The sequence below is a fragment of the Rhinatrema bivittatum genome, chromosome 9 (genome assembly GCF_901001135.1).
Source record: "Rhinatrema bivittatum chromosome 9, aRhiBiv1.1, whole genome shotgun sequence".
Classification (NCBI taxonomy): Eukaryota; Metazoa; Chordata; class Amphibia; order Gymnophiona; family Rhinatrematidae; genus Rhinatrema; species Rhinatrema bivittatum.
In genome coordinates this window covers 55,219,735-55,236,277 of record NC_042623.1, presented here as the reverse complement: position 1 = coordinate 55,236,277, position 16,543 = coordinate 55,219,735, and the positions used below count along the sequence as shown (strand labels likewise).

General features: G+C 39.7%; 1 protein-coding gene across 1 annotated transcript in view; it reads left to right on the top strand.

The window, feature by feature from the left end:
- LAMB4 (laminin subunit beta 4) overlaps positions 1 to 16,543 on the top strand; it is a 261,501-nt gene that overhangs the window by 61,746 nt on the left and 183,212 nt on the right. Inside the window, exons 5-8 of the mRNA XM_029617285.1 lie at positions 121 to 194; positions 1,197 to 1,385; positions 13,615 to 13,678; positions 15,622 to 15,836. Of these exons, the coding sequence (XP_029473145.1) occupies positions 121 to 194; positions 1,197 to 1,385; positions 13,615 to 13,678; positions 15,622 to 15,836 (542 nt within the window). The remainder of the gene's footprint in view (positions 1 to 120; positions 195 to 1,196; positions 1,386 to 13,614; positions 13,679 to 15,621; positions 15,837 to 16,543) is intronic.

Genomic DNA, 16,543 nt, shown 5'->3' with positions numbered 1-16,543 from the left:
CCTAAATCCCCCCCTACCATTGTTATGTCACTTATTTACAGTTTTATTCTTTAACATTGTACCTGCTTATTTCAGTTGATTTACTAATTTTCAGCTCATTTTTCCTTTCTCAATATATAGGTATTGACCATGTCAGTATTAGGCTGGACCTGGAAACCTTATTTCAGTTCAGTCACCTTATTTTGTCTTTTAAGGTAAAATAAACTTATTACTTACATTTTAATTTCTCTTTCTATGAAAGCTTGGTACTTCAAAGTTGATTTCCATCCTAGAACAATTACTCAAGCAGTCATTTTTCTTTTAGTGCATGGCAGCACAAAAAATTGATATATTTCCACTGATAGATTCCAGCACTATAGAACCCCTAGTTTGCGTGTCCTGGTTTTATACTGTAACTATTGAGTTCATTTTTAAAAACCCACTGAATGGGAAAGAGAAGCGAGTAACTTTACCCAACTATATTTAATCAAGTTTTTAGCTGAACACAACCAGCCAGGTTTTCACCTGAAAATTATTCTAAATCTAGCCAGGCAAAATTTGATTGGCAAGATTTAGGGCTGCTGATTTTTCTGTTCAGAGTTAACTGAGTAACTTAACTGGCTAGCTCTGAAAATCCGCACTATCCAGCTAAATTCTGTTTCTTGACCTAGCCTCTCCTCTGGCCCCTGCCCATTTTTTTAACTGGCTGAATCTGGTCACCTTGCACATTTTGCCAGTTGACTTGAGCTTGCCAGAATAGGAACATTTTTACTGATTAGGTGAATTAGCTAATTCCCTAATTTATCCAGTTAAATCCCGTGTTTTATAACAAGCAGCATTAAAGGTAAAGTACTATATACTGTATTGTAAGAAACCTTTGCAGATGGGCAGACTGGCAGGGCCATACATTATTTTTCTGCCATCATGTTTCTGTGTTTGTGGATTATAAGAGAATACATGGAAACGAAGGTTTTAAAACAAATAAACAAAGGAGTATTGCAGAGATCGTGTGCTCATGCTCAAGGGAGAGAGGGAGGGAAGTTGCTGTTGCCATAAGAAAGCCCTGATGGCAGAAGGGTAGCACCAGAAGTTTCACATCAGAGGAGACTTTTTCCTCCTGCCCTTGGCCAGTAAGTGAATGTAACCCTCTAAGGAGAAGGGGGGTTTTAATGTGAGAGCAAATCAACAACATAAAATAAAATGCAATTTTTTTGCAGACTTTTCGGCCTGCAGCAATGTTGGTTGAACGTTCCAGGGACTATGGCCTGACATGGAAGGTATTTCGGTATTTTGCACAAGACTGCACCCTATCCTTTCCCAGCATCCCTATGGGCCAGGCAAGGAACGTGGGAGAGATTGTCTGTGATTCAAGATATTCGGACACTGAGCCCTCTACTGAAGGAGAGGTATTTGTTTTGTGTCTTGTATTTCACATACTATTACCCTGTTTTTCCTCCCATGCAAATGCTGGTTTATCAGTGATAGACGACAGAAGGTAGGGGTAAATGGAATTCACTCTAAGGAGAGCAAGCTGATTAGTGGAATGCTTGGAAGATCAGTTCTGGGGCACTATCTTTGTGAGCTATTTTGCAGAGGAGTTAGAGGGGGAAAGTTTGCCTTTTTGTGGATGATGCAAAGATCTACCACAGAATAGACACCAGTGAGGGAGCAAACAGAATGAGAAATGATCTAAGAAATCTTGAGTGGTGAAATTATTGGCAATTAAGACTCAAACATGTCCGAGTCATGCATCTGGGTGCACAAATCAACAGGCGCAATATGTAATAGAAAGTGAAGAACTGTGGTGTGCTGACCAGAAGCGAGACCTTGAGATGATAGTATCTGATAAGGTGATGACCAAAACCAGAGGGATGCTGGGATGCATCGGGAGAGGCAGAGGAAGCAATGCCTCTGAAAGGTCATTGGTAGGACCTCACCTACAATACCCCTTTCATTTCTGAATGCTGTACCTCAAAAAGGATTTTGAGAGAGGTTAGAGACAGTCTGCACCAAAACTGCCATAAGAGTCAATGCTGGATTCGCAACACTCTTCAGTTTGAAGGCACAAGAGAAGAGTGTTGCGTGGAAAGCATTTTTTAAGTTGAAAGTTTTAGGGCCATTGAGGGAAATGCTATCAAAGGAGGACTTCTACATGATTGTACAAGCCTTGGTATTAAGTTACATTGATTGCTGCAATGCTATTTATATAGGAAACCAAGAAAAAATTTCCCATAAAATATAAATCAATGTAGTTATACCATACATAAATATGCCATCATACTAGACATTACTGGTCTACAGACCTTCATTGTCTTATTTTTTTTTCTCTTTATTAGTTTAATCAAAATTACAAAGGTTAATCACTTTGCACAGAAACCAAGAAATAAACAGCATTTTTCACAACTTACACAGTTATGCCATATTAAAGAAAAACAATATTATTTAACTTGACCCCAAATACTTTCAGCAAGGGGGGGGGCTTACTGCCAGATATATGAGGAGATAATCACATCAAGAAATTAAACAAAAGAAGAGTAAGCTTTGCGTTTAATAACTATTCTCTTTCTAATGACTCAACAGTAGTACCTTCTTAGACTAAGGAAGTGGGGATTAATCTCTTTCTATTTTCAAGCAAAACCTTCAATTGTTCAGGTACAAAGAAAACATAGGTAATATTATCTAACTTTAGTACGCAGCGACAGGGGTACCTGAGCATAAAAGTCACCCCAATTGAGCGGGCTTCCTGTCTCATTGCCCCAGGAACCCTCTCCTCCCTTTCCTGAGTCGCCTTAGCAAATCTGGGAAGACCTGCACATTTTTACCCATAAATTCTGCTCTCATATTTTGAAAATAATTCCTCATTACAAGGCTAAGATCTTGTGAATAAATGAAGGAAACTAAGAGAGTGGACCTCTCTATTATTTCAGTAGTGGAAGTCTCTAGAAAAATTGTTAAATTTGCCAGATCAATCTCTGGAGCAGCTTCTGCTTCTCTAGGCCTTGCATGTAGCATGAAATACACTTTGTTCAGAATAGGAATATTTTCTGGAGCTATCTTTAGTATGTCCACCATGTATTTCCTCAGTGTTGTTCTTGGTTGTTCACCCATAACCTTCAGGAAATTTATAAACCTAAGATTTAAGTTCCTTGCCTTATTTTCCAACTGTTTCAGTTTTCTATTAAGGGCAATACGATCCTTGTCGTATATTTAATCATTTAGAAAAATATCAAACTTTTTTTACCAGTTTTTTTGATTGGATATAAAAACGTATCTTAATGAATCAAACACAAGTCCCATTCCGATACTATCCGTGTTTTGAAACCTCTGTTTCTGCATCGGGGTAACTTCATAAATATAAAGTATATGTCAAGATTACATCTTTCTAAAGTGTATTTGTCAATTACATCATGTAAACAGCATTAGCTTAAGATGGCATCAAGTCATAAGGCAGGAGTCTTATGGTTTCTCCGATAAACTGGAATTTTATGAATCAGAGCATTTATTAAGGTCAGCATCAAAAGAATTGTTAAAGATACCCTCCATTAAGGAATATTGCTTAGTTAGAACAAGATCAAGGGCATATTGTTGATGGCCCTAGTAATATGGAATAGGTTACCACTGCAGTTGCGTCAAGAACAAGACTACCAACGGTTTAGAAAATTAATTAAGGCTGAGTTGTTTAGAAAACCGAATGAGGAAGAAGATATGTAAAGTGTTAGGAATTGCAAGAAATTTGATGTAACAAGTTTTAATCTGTTTAATTGTGTATTTTATATTTGTATTGTTTATATGTTTTTATGCATGTTATTTTGTAATCCACGCTGAACAGAATGGATTTTCCAGAACAGAAGCTGTATTCATAAATAAATAAAAGTAGGGGAGCCTGACTTCAGTGCCAGGAAAAATAGTGGAAACTATTCTAAAGATCAAAATCGTAGAGCATATAGAAAAACATGGTTTAATGGAACACAGTCAACATGGATTTACCCAAGGGAAGTCTTGCCTAACAAATCTGCTTCATTTTTTTGAAGGGATTAATAAATATGTGGACAAAGGTGAACTGGTAGATGTAGTGTATTTGAATTTTCAGAAGGCATTTGACAAAGTCCCTCATGAGAGGCTTCTAAGAAATCTAAAAAGTCATGAGCTAGGAGGCGATGTCCTTTCATGGATTACAAACTAGTTAGAATATAAGAACATAAGAAAATGCCATACTGGGTCAGACCAAGGGTCCATCAAGCCCAGCATCCTGTTTCCAACAGTGGCCAATCCAGGCCATAAGAACCTGGCAAGTACCCAAAAACTAAGTCTATTCCATGTTACCATTGCTAATGTCAGTGGCTATTCTCTAAGTGAACTTAATAGCAGGTAATGGACTTCTCCTCCAAGAACTTATCCAATCCTTTTTTAAACACAGCTATACTAACTGCACTAACCACATCCTCTGGCAACAAATTCCAGAGTTTAATTGTGCGTTGATTAAAAAAGAACTTTCTCCGATTAGTTTTAAATGTGCCCCATGCTAACTTCATGGAGTGCCCCCTAGTCTTTCTACTATCCGAAAGAGTAAATAACCGATTCACATCTACCCGTTCTAGACCTCTCATGATTTTAAACATTTCTATCATATCCTACCTCAGTCGTCTCTTCTCCAAGCTGAAAAGTCCTAACCTCTTTAGTCTTTCCTCATAGGGGAGCTGTTCCATTCCCCTTATCATTTTGGTAGCCCTTCTCTGTACCTTCTCCATCGCAATTATATCTTTTTTGAGATGCGGCGACCAGAATTGTACACAGTATTCAAGGTGCAGTCTTACCATGGAGCGATACAGAGGCATTATGACATTTTCTGTTTTATTCACCATTCCCTTTCTATTAATTCCCAACATTCTGTTTGCTTTTTTGACTGCCGCAGCACACTGAGCCGACAATTTCAATGTGTTATCCACTATGACACCTAGATCTCTTTCTTGGGTTGTAGCACCTAATATGGAACCCAACATTGTGTAATTATAGCATGGGTTATTTTTCCCTATATGCATCACCTTGCACTTATCCACATTAAATTTCATCTGCCATTTGGATGCCCAATTTTCCAGTCTCACAAGGTCTTCCTGCAATTTATCACAATCTGCTTGTGATTTAACTACTCTGAACAATTTTGTGTCATCTGCAAATTTGATTATCTCATTCTTCGTATTTCTTTCCAGATCATTTATAAATATATTGAAAAGTAAGGGTCCCAATACAGATCCCTGAGGCACTCCACTGTCCACTCCCTTCCACTGAGAAAATTGTCCATTTAATCCTACTCTCTGTTTCCTGTCTTTTAGCCAGTTTGCAATCCACGAAAGGACATCGCCACCTATCCCATGACTTTTTACTTTTCCTAGAAGCCTCTCATGAGGAACTTTGTCAAACGCCTTCTGAAAATCCAAGTATACTACATCTACCAGTTCACCTTTATCCACATATTTATTAACTCCTTCAAAAAAGTGAAGCAGAATTGTGAGCAAGACTTGCCCTGGGTAAAGCCATGCTGACTTTGTTCCATTTAAACATGTCTTACTATATGTTCTGTGATTTTGATGTTTAGAACACTTTCCACTATTTTCCTGGCACTGAAGTCAGGCTAACTGGTCTGTAGTTTCCCGGATCACCCCTGGAGCCCTTTTTAAATATTGGGGTTACATTTGCTATTCTCCAGTCTTCAGGTACAATGGATGATTTTAATGATAGGTTACAAATTTTTACTAATAGGCCTGAAATTTCATTTTTTAGTTCCTTCAGAACTCTGGGGTGTATACCATCCGGTCCAGGTGATTTACTACTCTTCAGTTTGTCAATCAGGTCTACCACATCTTCTAGGTTCACCGTGATTTGATTCAGTCCATCTGAATCATTACCCATGAAAACCTTCTCCATTATGGGTACCTCCCCAACATCCTCTTCAGAAAACACCGAAGCAAAGAAATCATTTAATCTTTCCACAATGGCCGTATCTTCTCTAAATGCCCCTTTAACCCCTCGATCATCTAACGGTCCAACTGACTCCCTCACAGGCTTTCTGCGAGTTTTTGACTCTACAGCCAACTTCTTTTCAAATTCTCTCTTAGCCTGTCTTATCAATGTCTTACATTTAACTTGCCAATGTTTATGCTTTATCCTATTTTCTTCTGTTGGATCCTTCTTCCAATGTTTGAATGAAGATCTTTTGGCTAAAATAGCTTCTTTCACCTCCCCTTTTAACCATGCCGGTAATCATTTTGCCTTCTTTCCACCTTTCTTAATGTGTGGAATACATCTGGACTGTGCTTCTAGAATGGTATTTTTTAACAATGACCATGCCTCTTGGACATTTTTTACTTTTGTAGCTGCTCCTTTCAGTTTTTTCCTAACAATTTTTCTCATTTTCTCAAAGTTTCCCTTTGAAAGTTAGCACGAGAGCCTTGGATTTGCACACTGTTCCTCTTCCAGTCATTAAATCAAATTTGATCATATTATGATCACTATTGCCAAGTGGCCCCACCACACCGTTACCCTCTCTCACCAAGTCCCTGTGCTCCACTGAGAATTAGATCTAAAATTGCTCCCTCTCTCATCGGTTCCTGAACCAATTGCTCCATAAAGCTATCATTTATTCCATCCAGGAACGTTATCTCTCTAGCGTGTCCCGATGATACATTTACTCAATCAATATTGGGGTAATTGAAGTCTCCCATTATTACTGCACTACCAATTTAAAAGACAGTAAATAGAGAGTAGGATTAAATGGTGAATTTTCTCAGTGGAAAAGGGTAGACAGTATAGTGCCTCAGGGATCTGTACTTGGACCGGTGCTTTTCAATATATATATAAATGATCTGGAAAGGAATACAAGGAGCGAGGTTATCAAATTTGCGAACGATACAAAATTATTCAGAGTAGTTAAATCACAAGCAGATTATGGTACATTACAGGAGGACCTTGCAAGACTGGAAGATTGGGCATTCAAATGGCAGTTGAAATTTAATGTGGACAAGTGCAAGGTGTTGCATATAGGGAAAAATAACCCTTGCTTTAGTTACACAATGTTAGGTTCCATATTAGGAGCTACCACCCAGGAAAAAGATCTAGGCATCATAGTGGATAATACTTTAAAATCGTCGGCTCAGTGTGCTGCAGCAGTCAAAAAAGCAAACAGAATGTTAGGAATTATTAGGAAGGGAATGGTTAATAAAACAGAAAATGTCATAATGCCTCAGTATCGTTCCATGTGAGACCACACCTTGAATATTGTGTACAATTCTGGTCGCCGCATCTCAAAAAAGATATAGTTGCAATTGAGAAGGTACAGAGAAGGGCAACCAAAATGATAAAGGGGATGGAACAGCTCCCCTATGAGGAAAGGCTGAAGAGGTTAGGGCTGTTCAGCTTGGAGAAGTGACGGCTGAGGGGGTTAAGATAGAGGTCTTTAAGATCATGAGAGATCTTGAACAAATAGATGTGAATCAGTTATTTATACTTTCGTATAATAGGAGGACTAGGGGGCATTCCATGAAGTTAGCAAGTAGCACATTTAAGACTAATCGGAGAAAATTCTTTTTCACTCAATGCACAATTAAGCTCTGGAATTTGTTGACAGAAGATGTGGTTAGTGCAGTTAGTGTATCTAGGTTCAAAAACGTTTTGGATAAGTTCTTGGAGGAGAAGTCCACTAACTGCTATTAATCAAGTTTAATTAGGGAATAGCCACTGCTATTAATTGCATCAGTAGCATGGGATCTTCTTGGTGTTTGGGTAATTACCAGGTTATTGTGGCCTGGTTTGGCTTCTGTTGGAAACAGGATGCTGGGCTTGATGGACCCTTGGTCTGACCCAGCATGTCAATTTCTTATGTTCTTATGTTCTTAATATTCATACTTTGCTTTTTCAGACACTTTAAAGTGTGTTTGTAAGGATGTCTCTGTCCCCAGAGGGCTTACAATCTAAGTTTATATGGGAGGCAATGGAGAATAAAGGGACTTACTAAGGCCACAAGGAGCTACAGGACGATTTGAACCCTGTCTGCTTTGACTCTGTTATGTTTGAACTTGGTTTGTGGGCCCTTGGGTTGTGGAGAGAGCTGACTCCACCCACAGGGAGGAGCCCTGTGGGGATCTCCATGACAGGCGGGGTCTCAGCAGAGTTGGAAACAAGAGTCAGAGAATATTTATTATACAGCAAGAGAAACCCGAGGAGCAGGTTTAGTAAACTCAGTGCTGTAGTAGGAAGACCTGGGATAGATTCTCCAGTAGTGGTCCACAGAACGGGGTAACCTGGTGAGTATCTGCAGCTTGGGGTAGGCCGGAGATAGATGTTGGCAACTGGCACAAGACAGCATGGATCTGGTAGTGGTCCACAGAGTGGAGTAACCCGAGGATCCACAAAGATGATGGAAGCAGAAGTGAAACAGGTCTTGTACTCACTCTGAGATGATGCAGTAGAATACGTAGTAGTAGCAGCGAAGACCTGAAGCAGGATCAGCGAATGGTCGTCCGATAACAGTGAGAGAAACTCACTTAGCTAGAGAAGGTGAGACAGCAGATAAGGCTCTCCGAGGAGCGGATGGCCCTGAGTGCAGCAAGGCCCCTGAGGAGCGGGTACCTGAGTCACTCAAATTGGAATGCAGGAACAATGAGGCGAAGCATCTCAGAGGAAAGAATTGAGCAAGATGGTATCCTTGCTAACTCGTAAGTAGGAAAGTCCGGTAGGCTTAAATATGCGTAGGCAGTGATGTCATGCAGAGGGGACGCCCCCAAGGTTTCCGCCATGACATGCATAAGAAGGAGACAGGCATGCGCGCGTGTGCCCTAGGTCACACCAGATTCAAGATGGTGACTGGGATCGCCCACACCGTCCCGGGAACACCAGGGAGGTCGGCGTGCAGAGGCAGAGGCGGCCATTTTAGCCAGAATCAGAGCTACTGGGCAAATTGAGGTCAGCAGCAAAGGTCGCAGCCGTCTGTGACCGACGGGCGCAACGGACTCATAGACCATTGCTTTAACCACTGGGTTACTCCTCCACTGAAACTGCAACTCTGCAGTAGACAATGAAGTGTCTTTTTATTTTGTAGGTTCAGTGCTTGCACATATATTTCCAGAGAGTTCTCAATGAAAATGGATATGAAACTAGTACCTAGTGACAAGGGCTGCATGTTCATCAAAATTCAGATCATGAATATTTTTGCCATTTTCCATGTCTTGCTAAGATTTTTGCAGTTTTCTGCGATATTTTCACAGATTGCTATTTCTTTGGTTTTGTAGATGTTTAGGTTATTGGGAGCAGTCATTTGTCTGTGGACCAAGGGACAGATCATGCTCAAGATTTAGGGCTTGATTTTCAACGTAAGTAGGGCTTTGAAAATCAGTTAGGGGTTCTGTGTGTGTTGGCACAAAACCCTATTTCACTAGCAAGAGGTGTTCCTAGGAAGGTGGTGGATGTGGTATATGAGCAGGGAAAGCAGTTTCTTGCATACTTTCAATCTTCTAAAAGAATGCACATAAATATTAGTCCTGGGGGAATTCTGCACTACTGCGGAATGCAGAATTTGCACAGAATTCCCCCTTCCCACAGAATTCCTGCTTCCCTCAGATTTCCCCCTTCATCTTGCAGAATCCAGGCCATATCACCACTCATGAGTGCTATCTGCGAGCCTTGCCAGAAAAGGAGAAGCATGATCCCGGAAGCACATGGAAGGCAGCATGACACGAGTCAGGCTTGCAGGAGGCAGCACAGTTATGCTTACAGCTTAGCTTCACAAGCCTGCCTGAAGACCATACCTGGGATGCCTTTGGGCAGGGAGGACGATATCCAACTCAGTTGGTTGGGCAGGGGGCAGTGTTACATTGGTCTGCCTAGGGTGCTACAGACTCTTGCTAAGTGAGAAAAATGTAAATACTGGATTGCACTGAAATGCTGACTGATAATTTGCAAAAAATATTGCATTTTGACAAATGTGTAGAATTTTGCAGAATTTAAAAAATGTGTGCGCAGAATTTTTAATTTTTTGGTGCAGAATTTTCAATATTTTTGTGCAGAACTCCCCCAGGATTATGCAGAAAGCTATGACTGGCCACAAGTATAGCTTTCTCCATGCAAGTCTGCTTTGAAAATCTGGGATGAAGTCTGTGGGCACTTTGAGGACTGCTATTAAATTACCCCCTCTAGGTGGATTATTGGCCATGTAGGATGGCCTAACAATAGTATTTTAGATCACATTTTTAATCATGATTAACCTCCTGATTTTCTCCCCCACCAAATTAAAAACAACAAAATGTCAGCCATACCGAGGAGTTTAAGATCTAAGGGGAAATCCCTATTACAAAATCTTCCTCTAAAAAGCTTCTGTCAGGCTAAATTATTAAAGAGATCTTTTGGTAGAGGCTTTCCAACGTTGTGGAATGAGCTCCCTCTTGATCTGAAGGAGGAATTGGGTTAGAAAAAATGTAAAAGAATGTTAAAAACATGGTTTTGAGCTAATTTTCTAACAGCTTGTTGTAAAAGGCGGCTAGAGATTGATAGGTGATGTATGGGTCCCACTTTTCTTTTATTATTATTATTATTTCCTTTAATTGTTTTATTTTAGTTGTATTTTGCCTGCTTTGATATGTGATACGTTTTATTGTGATATATATTACTGTTGTACATCACTTAGGGCAATTTCTTTTAATCAGTGAAGTGATTCATCAATAGTAGCTAGAAAATATCTGTAGAATCAAAGTTCTATGTATATCCTGGAAGAAAACAGAGACGGGGGATATGATACAGACATTTAAATACCTGAAAAGAATTAATGTACAAAAAGCAAAGGGATTAATAAGCATGTGGATAATGGTGAGCCAGTGAATGTAGTGTATTTGTATTTTCAGAAGGCATTTGAAAAACTCCATGAAAGACTCCTGAGAAAAAATTAAAAAGTCACGGCATAGGAGCCAATGACCTATTATGGATTGCAAACTGGTCAAAAGATAGAAAGCAGAGAGTGGGACTAAATGGTCAGTTTTCTCAGTGGAGTAGGGTAAACAGTGGAGTGCCTCAGAGATCTGTATTAGGACCAATGCTTTTTAATGTACTTATAAATGATCCGGAAAAGAGAACAACAAGTAATGTAATCAAATTTGTAGACAATACAAAATTATTCTGAGTTGTTAAATCACAAGCAGATTATGAAAAATTGCAGGAGGATCTTGCAAGACTGGAAAACTGGGTATTTAAATAGCAAATGAAATTTAATGCAGACAAGTACAAAGTAATATACATGAGCAAAACTAATCCATACTGTAGTTAACATAAGAGCATAAGATATGCCATACTGGGTCAGACCAAAGATCCATCAAGCCCAGTATCTTGTTTCCAACAGTGGCTAATCCAAGCCAAAAGTATCTGACAAGTACCCAAACATTAAACATATCCCATGCTACTAATGCCAACAAACAAGTAGTAGCTATTCTTTATTGATTAGTAGCAGTTTATAGACTTCTTCAGGAACTTATCCAAATCTTTTTTAAACCCAGCTACACTAACTGCCTTAACCACATCCTCTGCCAATGAATTCCAGAGCTTAATTGTGCGATGAATGAAAAATAATTTTCTCTGATTTGTTTTTAAAATGTGCTACTTGTTACCTTATGGAGTGAATGCCTCTAGTCCTTGTATTATCCGAAAGAGTAAATAACCAATTCATATTTATCCATTCAAATCCTTTCATGATTTTGTATACCTCAGCCATCTCTTCTCCAAGTTGAACTGCCCTAACCTGTTTAACCCCTAACAGACATAAACTGTTTAGCCTTTCCTCATAAAGGAGCCACTCCATGCACTTTATCATTTTGATTGCCCTTCTCTATATTTTCTCCAGTGCAACCAGAATTGCACACAGTATTCAAGGTGCGGCCTCACCATGGAATGATACAGAGGCATTATGACATTCTCCATTTTATTTGGCATTCCCTTCCTAATAATTCCTAACATTCTATTTGCTTTTTTGACTGCCAAAGCATACTGAGCCGATGATTTCAATGTAATATCAACTATGATGCGCAGATATTAGGTTCCATATTAGAAGTTACCACTCAGGAAAAGGATCTCAGCGCCATAGTGGACAAAACTTTGAAATCCTTGGTACAATGCGCAGCGGCAGTCAAAAAAGCAAACAGAATGTTAGGAATTATTAGGAAAGGAATGAAGAATAAAACAGCAAATATCATAATGCCTCTGTTTTGCTCCATGGTGAGAGCACACTTAGGGGTAGATTTTATAAATCTACGCCTGCGCGTATCTTATGAAATCCGGGGTCGGCGCGCGCAAGGGGGTGCACATTTGTGCACCTTGCGCACGCCGAGCCCTGCGCGCGCTGCCCGTTCTGAAATCAAAGCAGCCTCGGAGGGAACTTTCCTTCCACCCCACTGCACCTTCCCCTCCCTTCCCCTACCTAACTCACCCCCCCAGCCCTATCTAATCCCCCCCCCTACCTGTGTTTTAAAAGTTACACCTGCCAGCGGGCTGCTGGCGTGCGATTCCCCGGCCCGGGACCCGTTTCAGAAGCCTCGGGCATGCCCCGGAAATGCCCCCAGGCCGGCACCACACCCCCCGACACACCCCCCTGGGAATACCCCGAATGTCGCGTCGGCCCAACATGCCCCCCCAACACGCCCTGACACGCCCCCTAGCGAAGCCCCAGGACTTACGCGCGTCCCGGGGCTTGCGCGCGCCGCCGAGCCTATGCAAAATAGGCTCGGCGCGCGCAGGGGGGTTTTAAAAGGGTTACGCGCATAACTTATGCGCGTAACCCTTTTAAAATCTACCCCTTACAGTTCTGTATATAGTTCTGGTTGCCACATTTCAAAAAAGATATGGTTGCATTGGAAAAGATATAGAGAAGGGCGACCAAAATGATAAAAGGGATGGAACAGCTTCCCTACGAGGAAAGGCTAAACCTCTGTTCAGCTTGGAGAAGAGACCGGTTATTTACTCTTTCAAAACATAAGAAGATTAGGGAGCACTCCATGAAATTAATAATTAGTACATTAAAAAAATCATAGAAAATTAGTTTTCACTCAAACACAATCAAGCTCTGGAAATCATTGCTGGAGGATGTGGTTAAGGCATTTAGCATAGCTGGCTTTAAAAAAAGGTTTGGACAAATTCTTGGAGAAGTCAACAAATTATTATTAACCAAGTAGACATAAGAAATAACCTCTTCCTATCACTGTGTGATAGCAGCATGGAATCTGTTTATTGTTTGGGATCTTGCCAGGTACTTGTAACCTGAATTGGCCTCTTTTGGAAACAGGATACGGAGCTTGATGAGCCCTCAGTCTGTCTCTGTATGGCAAGTTCTATTGTTCTTATATCTTATATACCTGAGCAACTGACCTGTTTGAAAATATGGACAAAAATTCACTTTCAATGAATCAACCTCTCAAAACTAGAGATGCTAGAAAGCTTTTATTGAGAATTGGTAAGATCCTTTTCTTTCAGTGTATGAAAGCCAATAATGAAAAGCAAACTTTGATATCATTAGTTTTAGAAACATTTGTTCTATCATTATAGCACAGGAATTCAGGTTTAAGCATGAAATCTAAACTACACTACCTTAACATTTTTTTTAATTTACAGGTTGTCTTAAAGGCCTTGGATCCTAGCTTTGAAATTGAGAATCCTTATAGCCCCTATATCCAAGGTATGGATCATGATCTCTTTAATATAGCATAAATAATTAATTAATTGGTCATGAATCTTAAATATTGAAAATAGTGTGACTAATCATCTTATAAACTTAAAATTAGGATCTAGTCAATAAAATATTTTTTCTTAATAAAAAATGTACATGAGTAGATTCATATGTAATATTGGCTGCTATTCAACAGTTATATCAGAATCTTAGAAAGTATTCACATAAGTTAGAGAGACATACCCACTTTGAAAAATATATAATGATATGATTTTTTTATTTTTTTTTTACTTTGGCCATAGAGAAAATGTTGAAGAAAAATTTTTGTTTGGCAGAATCTTCAGAGTTTGGGAAATTATTTCACATTTTTAAGATCTAACTACCCGGTAGATCTTTTCTAAAATCTCACAGAACTGCAGGAGTTAATGCTTAATTTAAAACTTTTGAAGGTCAGAAAAATTCCCATATTGCTGAAAATCAAAAGAATAATCAGACTAAACATGTTTTAGGCCCTGCAGTTCCCTCCTGCTTCTTTGGATTTCAGTTCATTCACAACTATGGCACCATGAACCTTCATTAGCAATGTCCTCATTTTATTATCTCACACCTCCACCAGGCATCTAACCCAGAGATCACAGTGACAGTCATGGTACCTTTTGGAACCCAGTATATGTGCACCCTGAATCAGGAAACAAAGTGTCACCATTGTGTGACAGCTAAGACTCTTCACCTCCATCCCCCTTCATCCCCTCATGGGCTATGAATGTTCCCTCCACAGCACCCCGAGCCCTGGCTATCCTATGAAGCAGAAGCTGGACTCAGGATTGGAACCCGCTTCTTCTCCATTACACTGCCGTCTAGTGACCGGGCCAGCCAAATGATCCTGTTTTTAGAAAAAAAGGGCAAGTTTGGAAAATCGAATATTCCCACACACAGAGAAATATATGCACATTATATATATTTTTAATTTCAACTGAGCAATATCTACCAAAAAGAAAAATATATATTTAAATTAATGTTTACACATTTTGGAAATTGGTCAAATGAAAGTTGAAGCCTTTTATAATATACTGTAACTCATGCTGTTATATTGCATATGGCGGAAGTAGTACTTTATAATTGTTTCCCTATGGTCATACCAATTTTTCAAACCTTGTACAGAGTAGCTGCTAGGAGGCATTGAAACTTGTTAAACTGATTATCAGCCTAGCTTATTTTCTCAATTTCACATATATTAATAGTAATAAGGTATCCATCTCCTACATTAAGATATTGGGGGTCGATATTCAAAAGATTTATGCGGTTAAAATCAGCTTTTAACCCTATAAATCCTACCAGTTAAATATTCCACTGCCATCCCTCCTTCTGTCCTTCTAATATGATCTGAACAAAATGTGCACAGATTTAGCCAGACAAAACAGATTAGAGCTGTACATCTCACTTTATAAAAAGGCTCAGCCCCAATTCAACAAACCTGCGGAAATTTCCACAGAACCAGTAAAATCGATTCAGCAAACGTTTCCTTTTTTTTTTAAAGTACATCTGCATTTGCAGCAAAAAATCTTCTTTTTTGGCTCTGAGAAATCCAAAGCAGATCTCTTTTACTCAACAGATTGGATTAGGATTTTTTATTTATTTTTTTAAGATGTTCTGGCTTTTTCGGATCAGCTTTGAATTTTCTCCAAATTCACCAAAACCAAATCTGATAAGATTTCTCCGGTGGGTCCGTATTTGATCTGAAATTCCGGTTGCTTGAGCCAGGCTGATAGCCATGTGGTTTGAGTTTCGTCTTCGAACTGTCCCTCAAGAAATTATTAAATAAATCATTTTTCATTACGTTTTACCTTTGGATGATGATGGGTCCCAAATAAATCTCTGTTCACAGGAAAACCACTGGAAAAAAAAAATTAACTGTGTAATCCTCGTTCTTATTTCTACATCATTTTTTGTAGATCTCATTACTTTAACCAACTTGAGAATAAATTTTACGAAACTCCATACGCTTGGGGATACCTTGAGTGGAAGATGGCAAAGTGACCCTTTTGAAAAATATTACTATGCCCTCTATGAGATGGTTGTACGCGGGAACTGCTTCTGCAATGGCCATGCAAGACAATGTGATCCTGTACAAAATGTGCGCGGAGATGTTTTCAATCAGCCTGGAATGGTAAGGCATTGACGTTTCAAGCTGTAAATGAGGCTCTCTGTCTATCAGTTGTTTTGATGAGTATCCCCAGAAATAATAGCTTCCATGTCAAGCTAAGGCATTTTAAAAAGAGGCATGGAATTGACCACAGTTTTCACCCATTCCTACCCTTTGAAATGCATTGAACTTCTAAATTAATCTCAAAGTCAAAGCAGGAGAAATAAGGGCTTTTGTTTTTTTTTCTTTTAGGGCAGGAGGGCTCAAACCAGTGCCCCCCAAAGCCAGTCTAGTTTTCAGGATCTCTCTAATGAATATGCATGATATTTATTTACATGCACCACCTCTATATATGTGAATATTTATCCTGCATATCCTGAAAACCTGACTGGCTGGGGAGAAGGCCCAAGGACCGGTTTGAGAACCCCTGTTTTAGAGGATTAGATGGGTTCTTGGGCAGTGGGTTTATATTTTTGGAGCCAGCAGTTTTCTCTTGCTCCGTTGGGCTTCCTTAGGTGCCATGAGCCTTCTATTCACAACTACTCAAAGATTATTTCCCCTATTTATCTCCCTTCCTCAGTTACGTTAAGTCCACTCATTGCAGTGACTGTCCTTGGCTGGGGGCCATGCACCAGGACTCCCTTCTGGAACCCTGCAATCCTGGATCCTAAATGAGGTCACTTAGTATCACCATTGCGCAATGACTATGCCTGCCTCCCCAGCTACGGCCT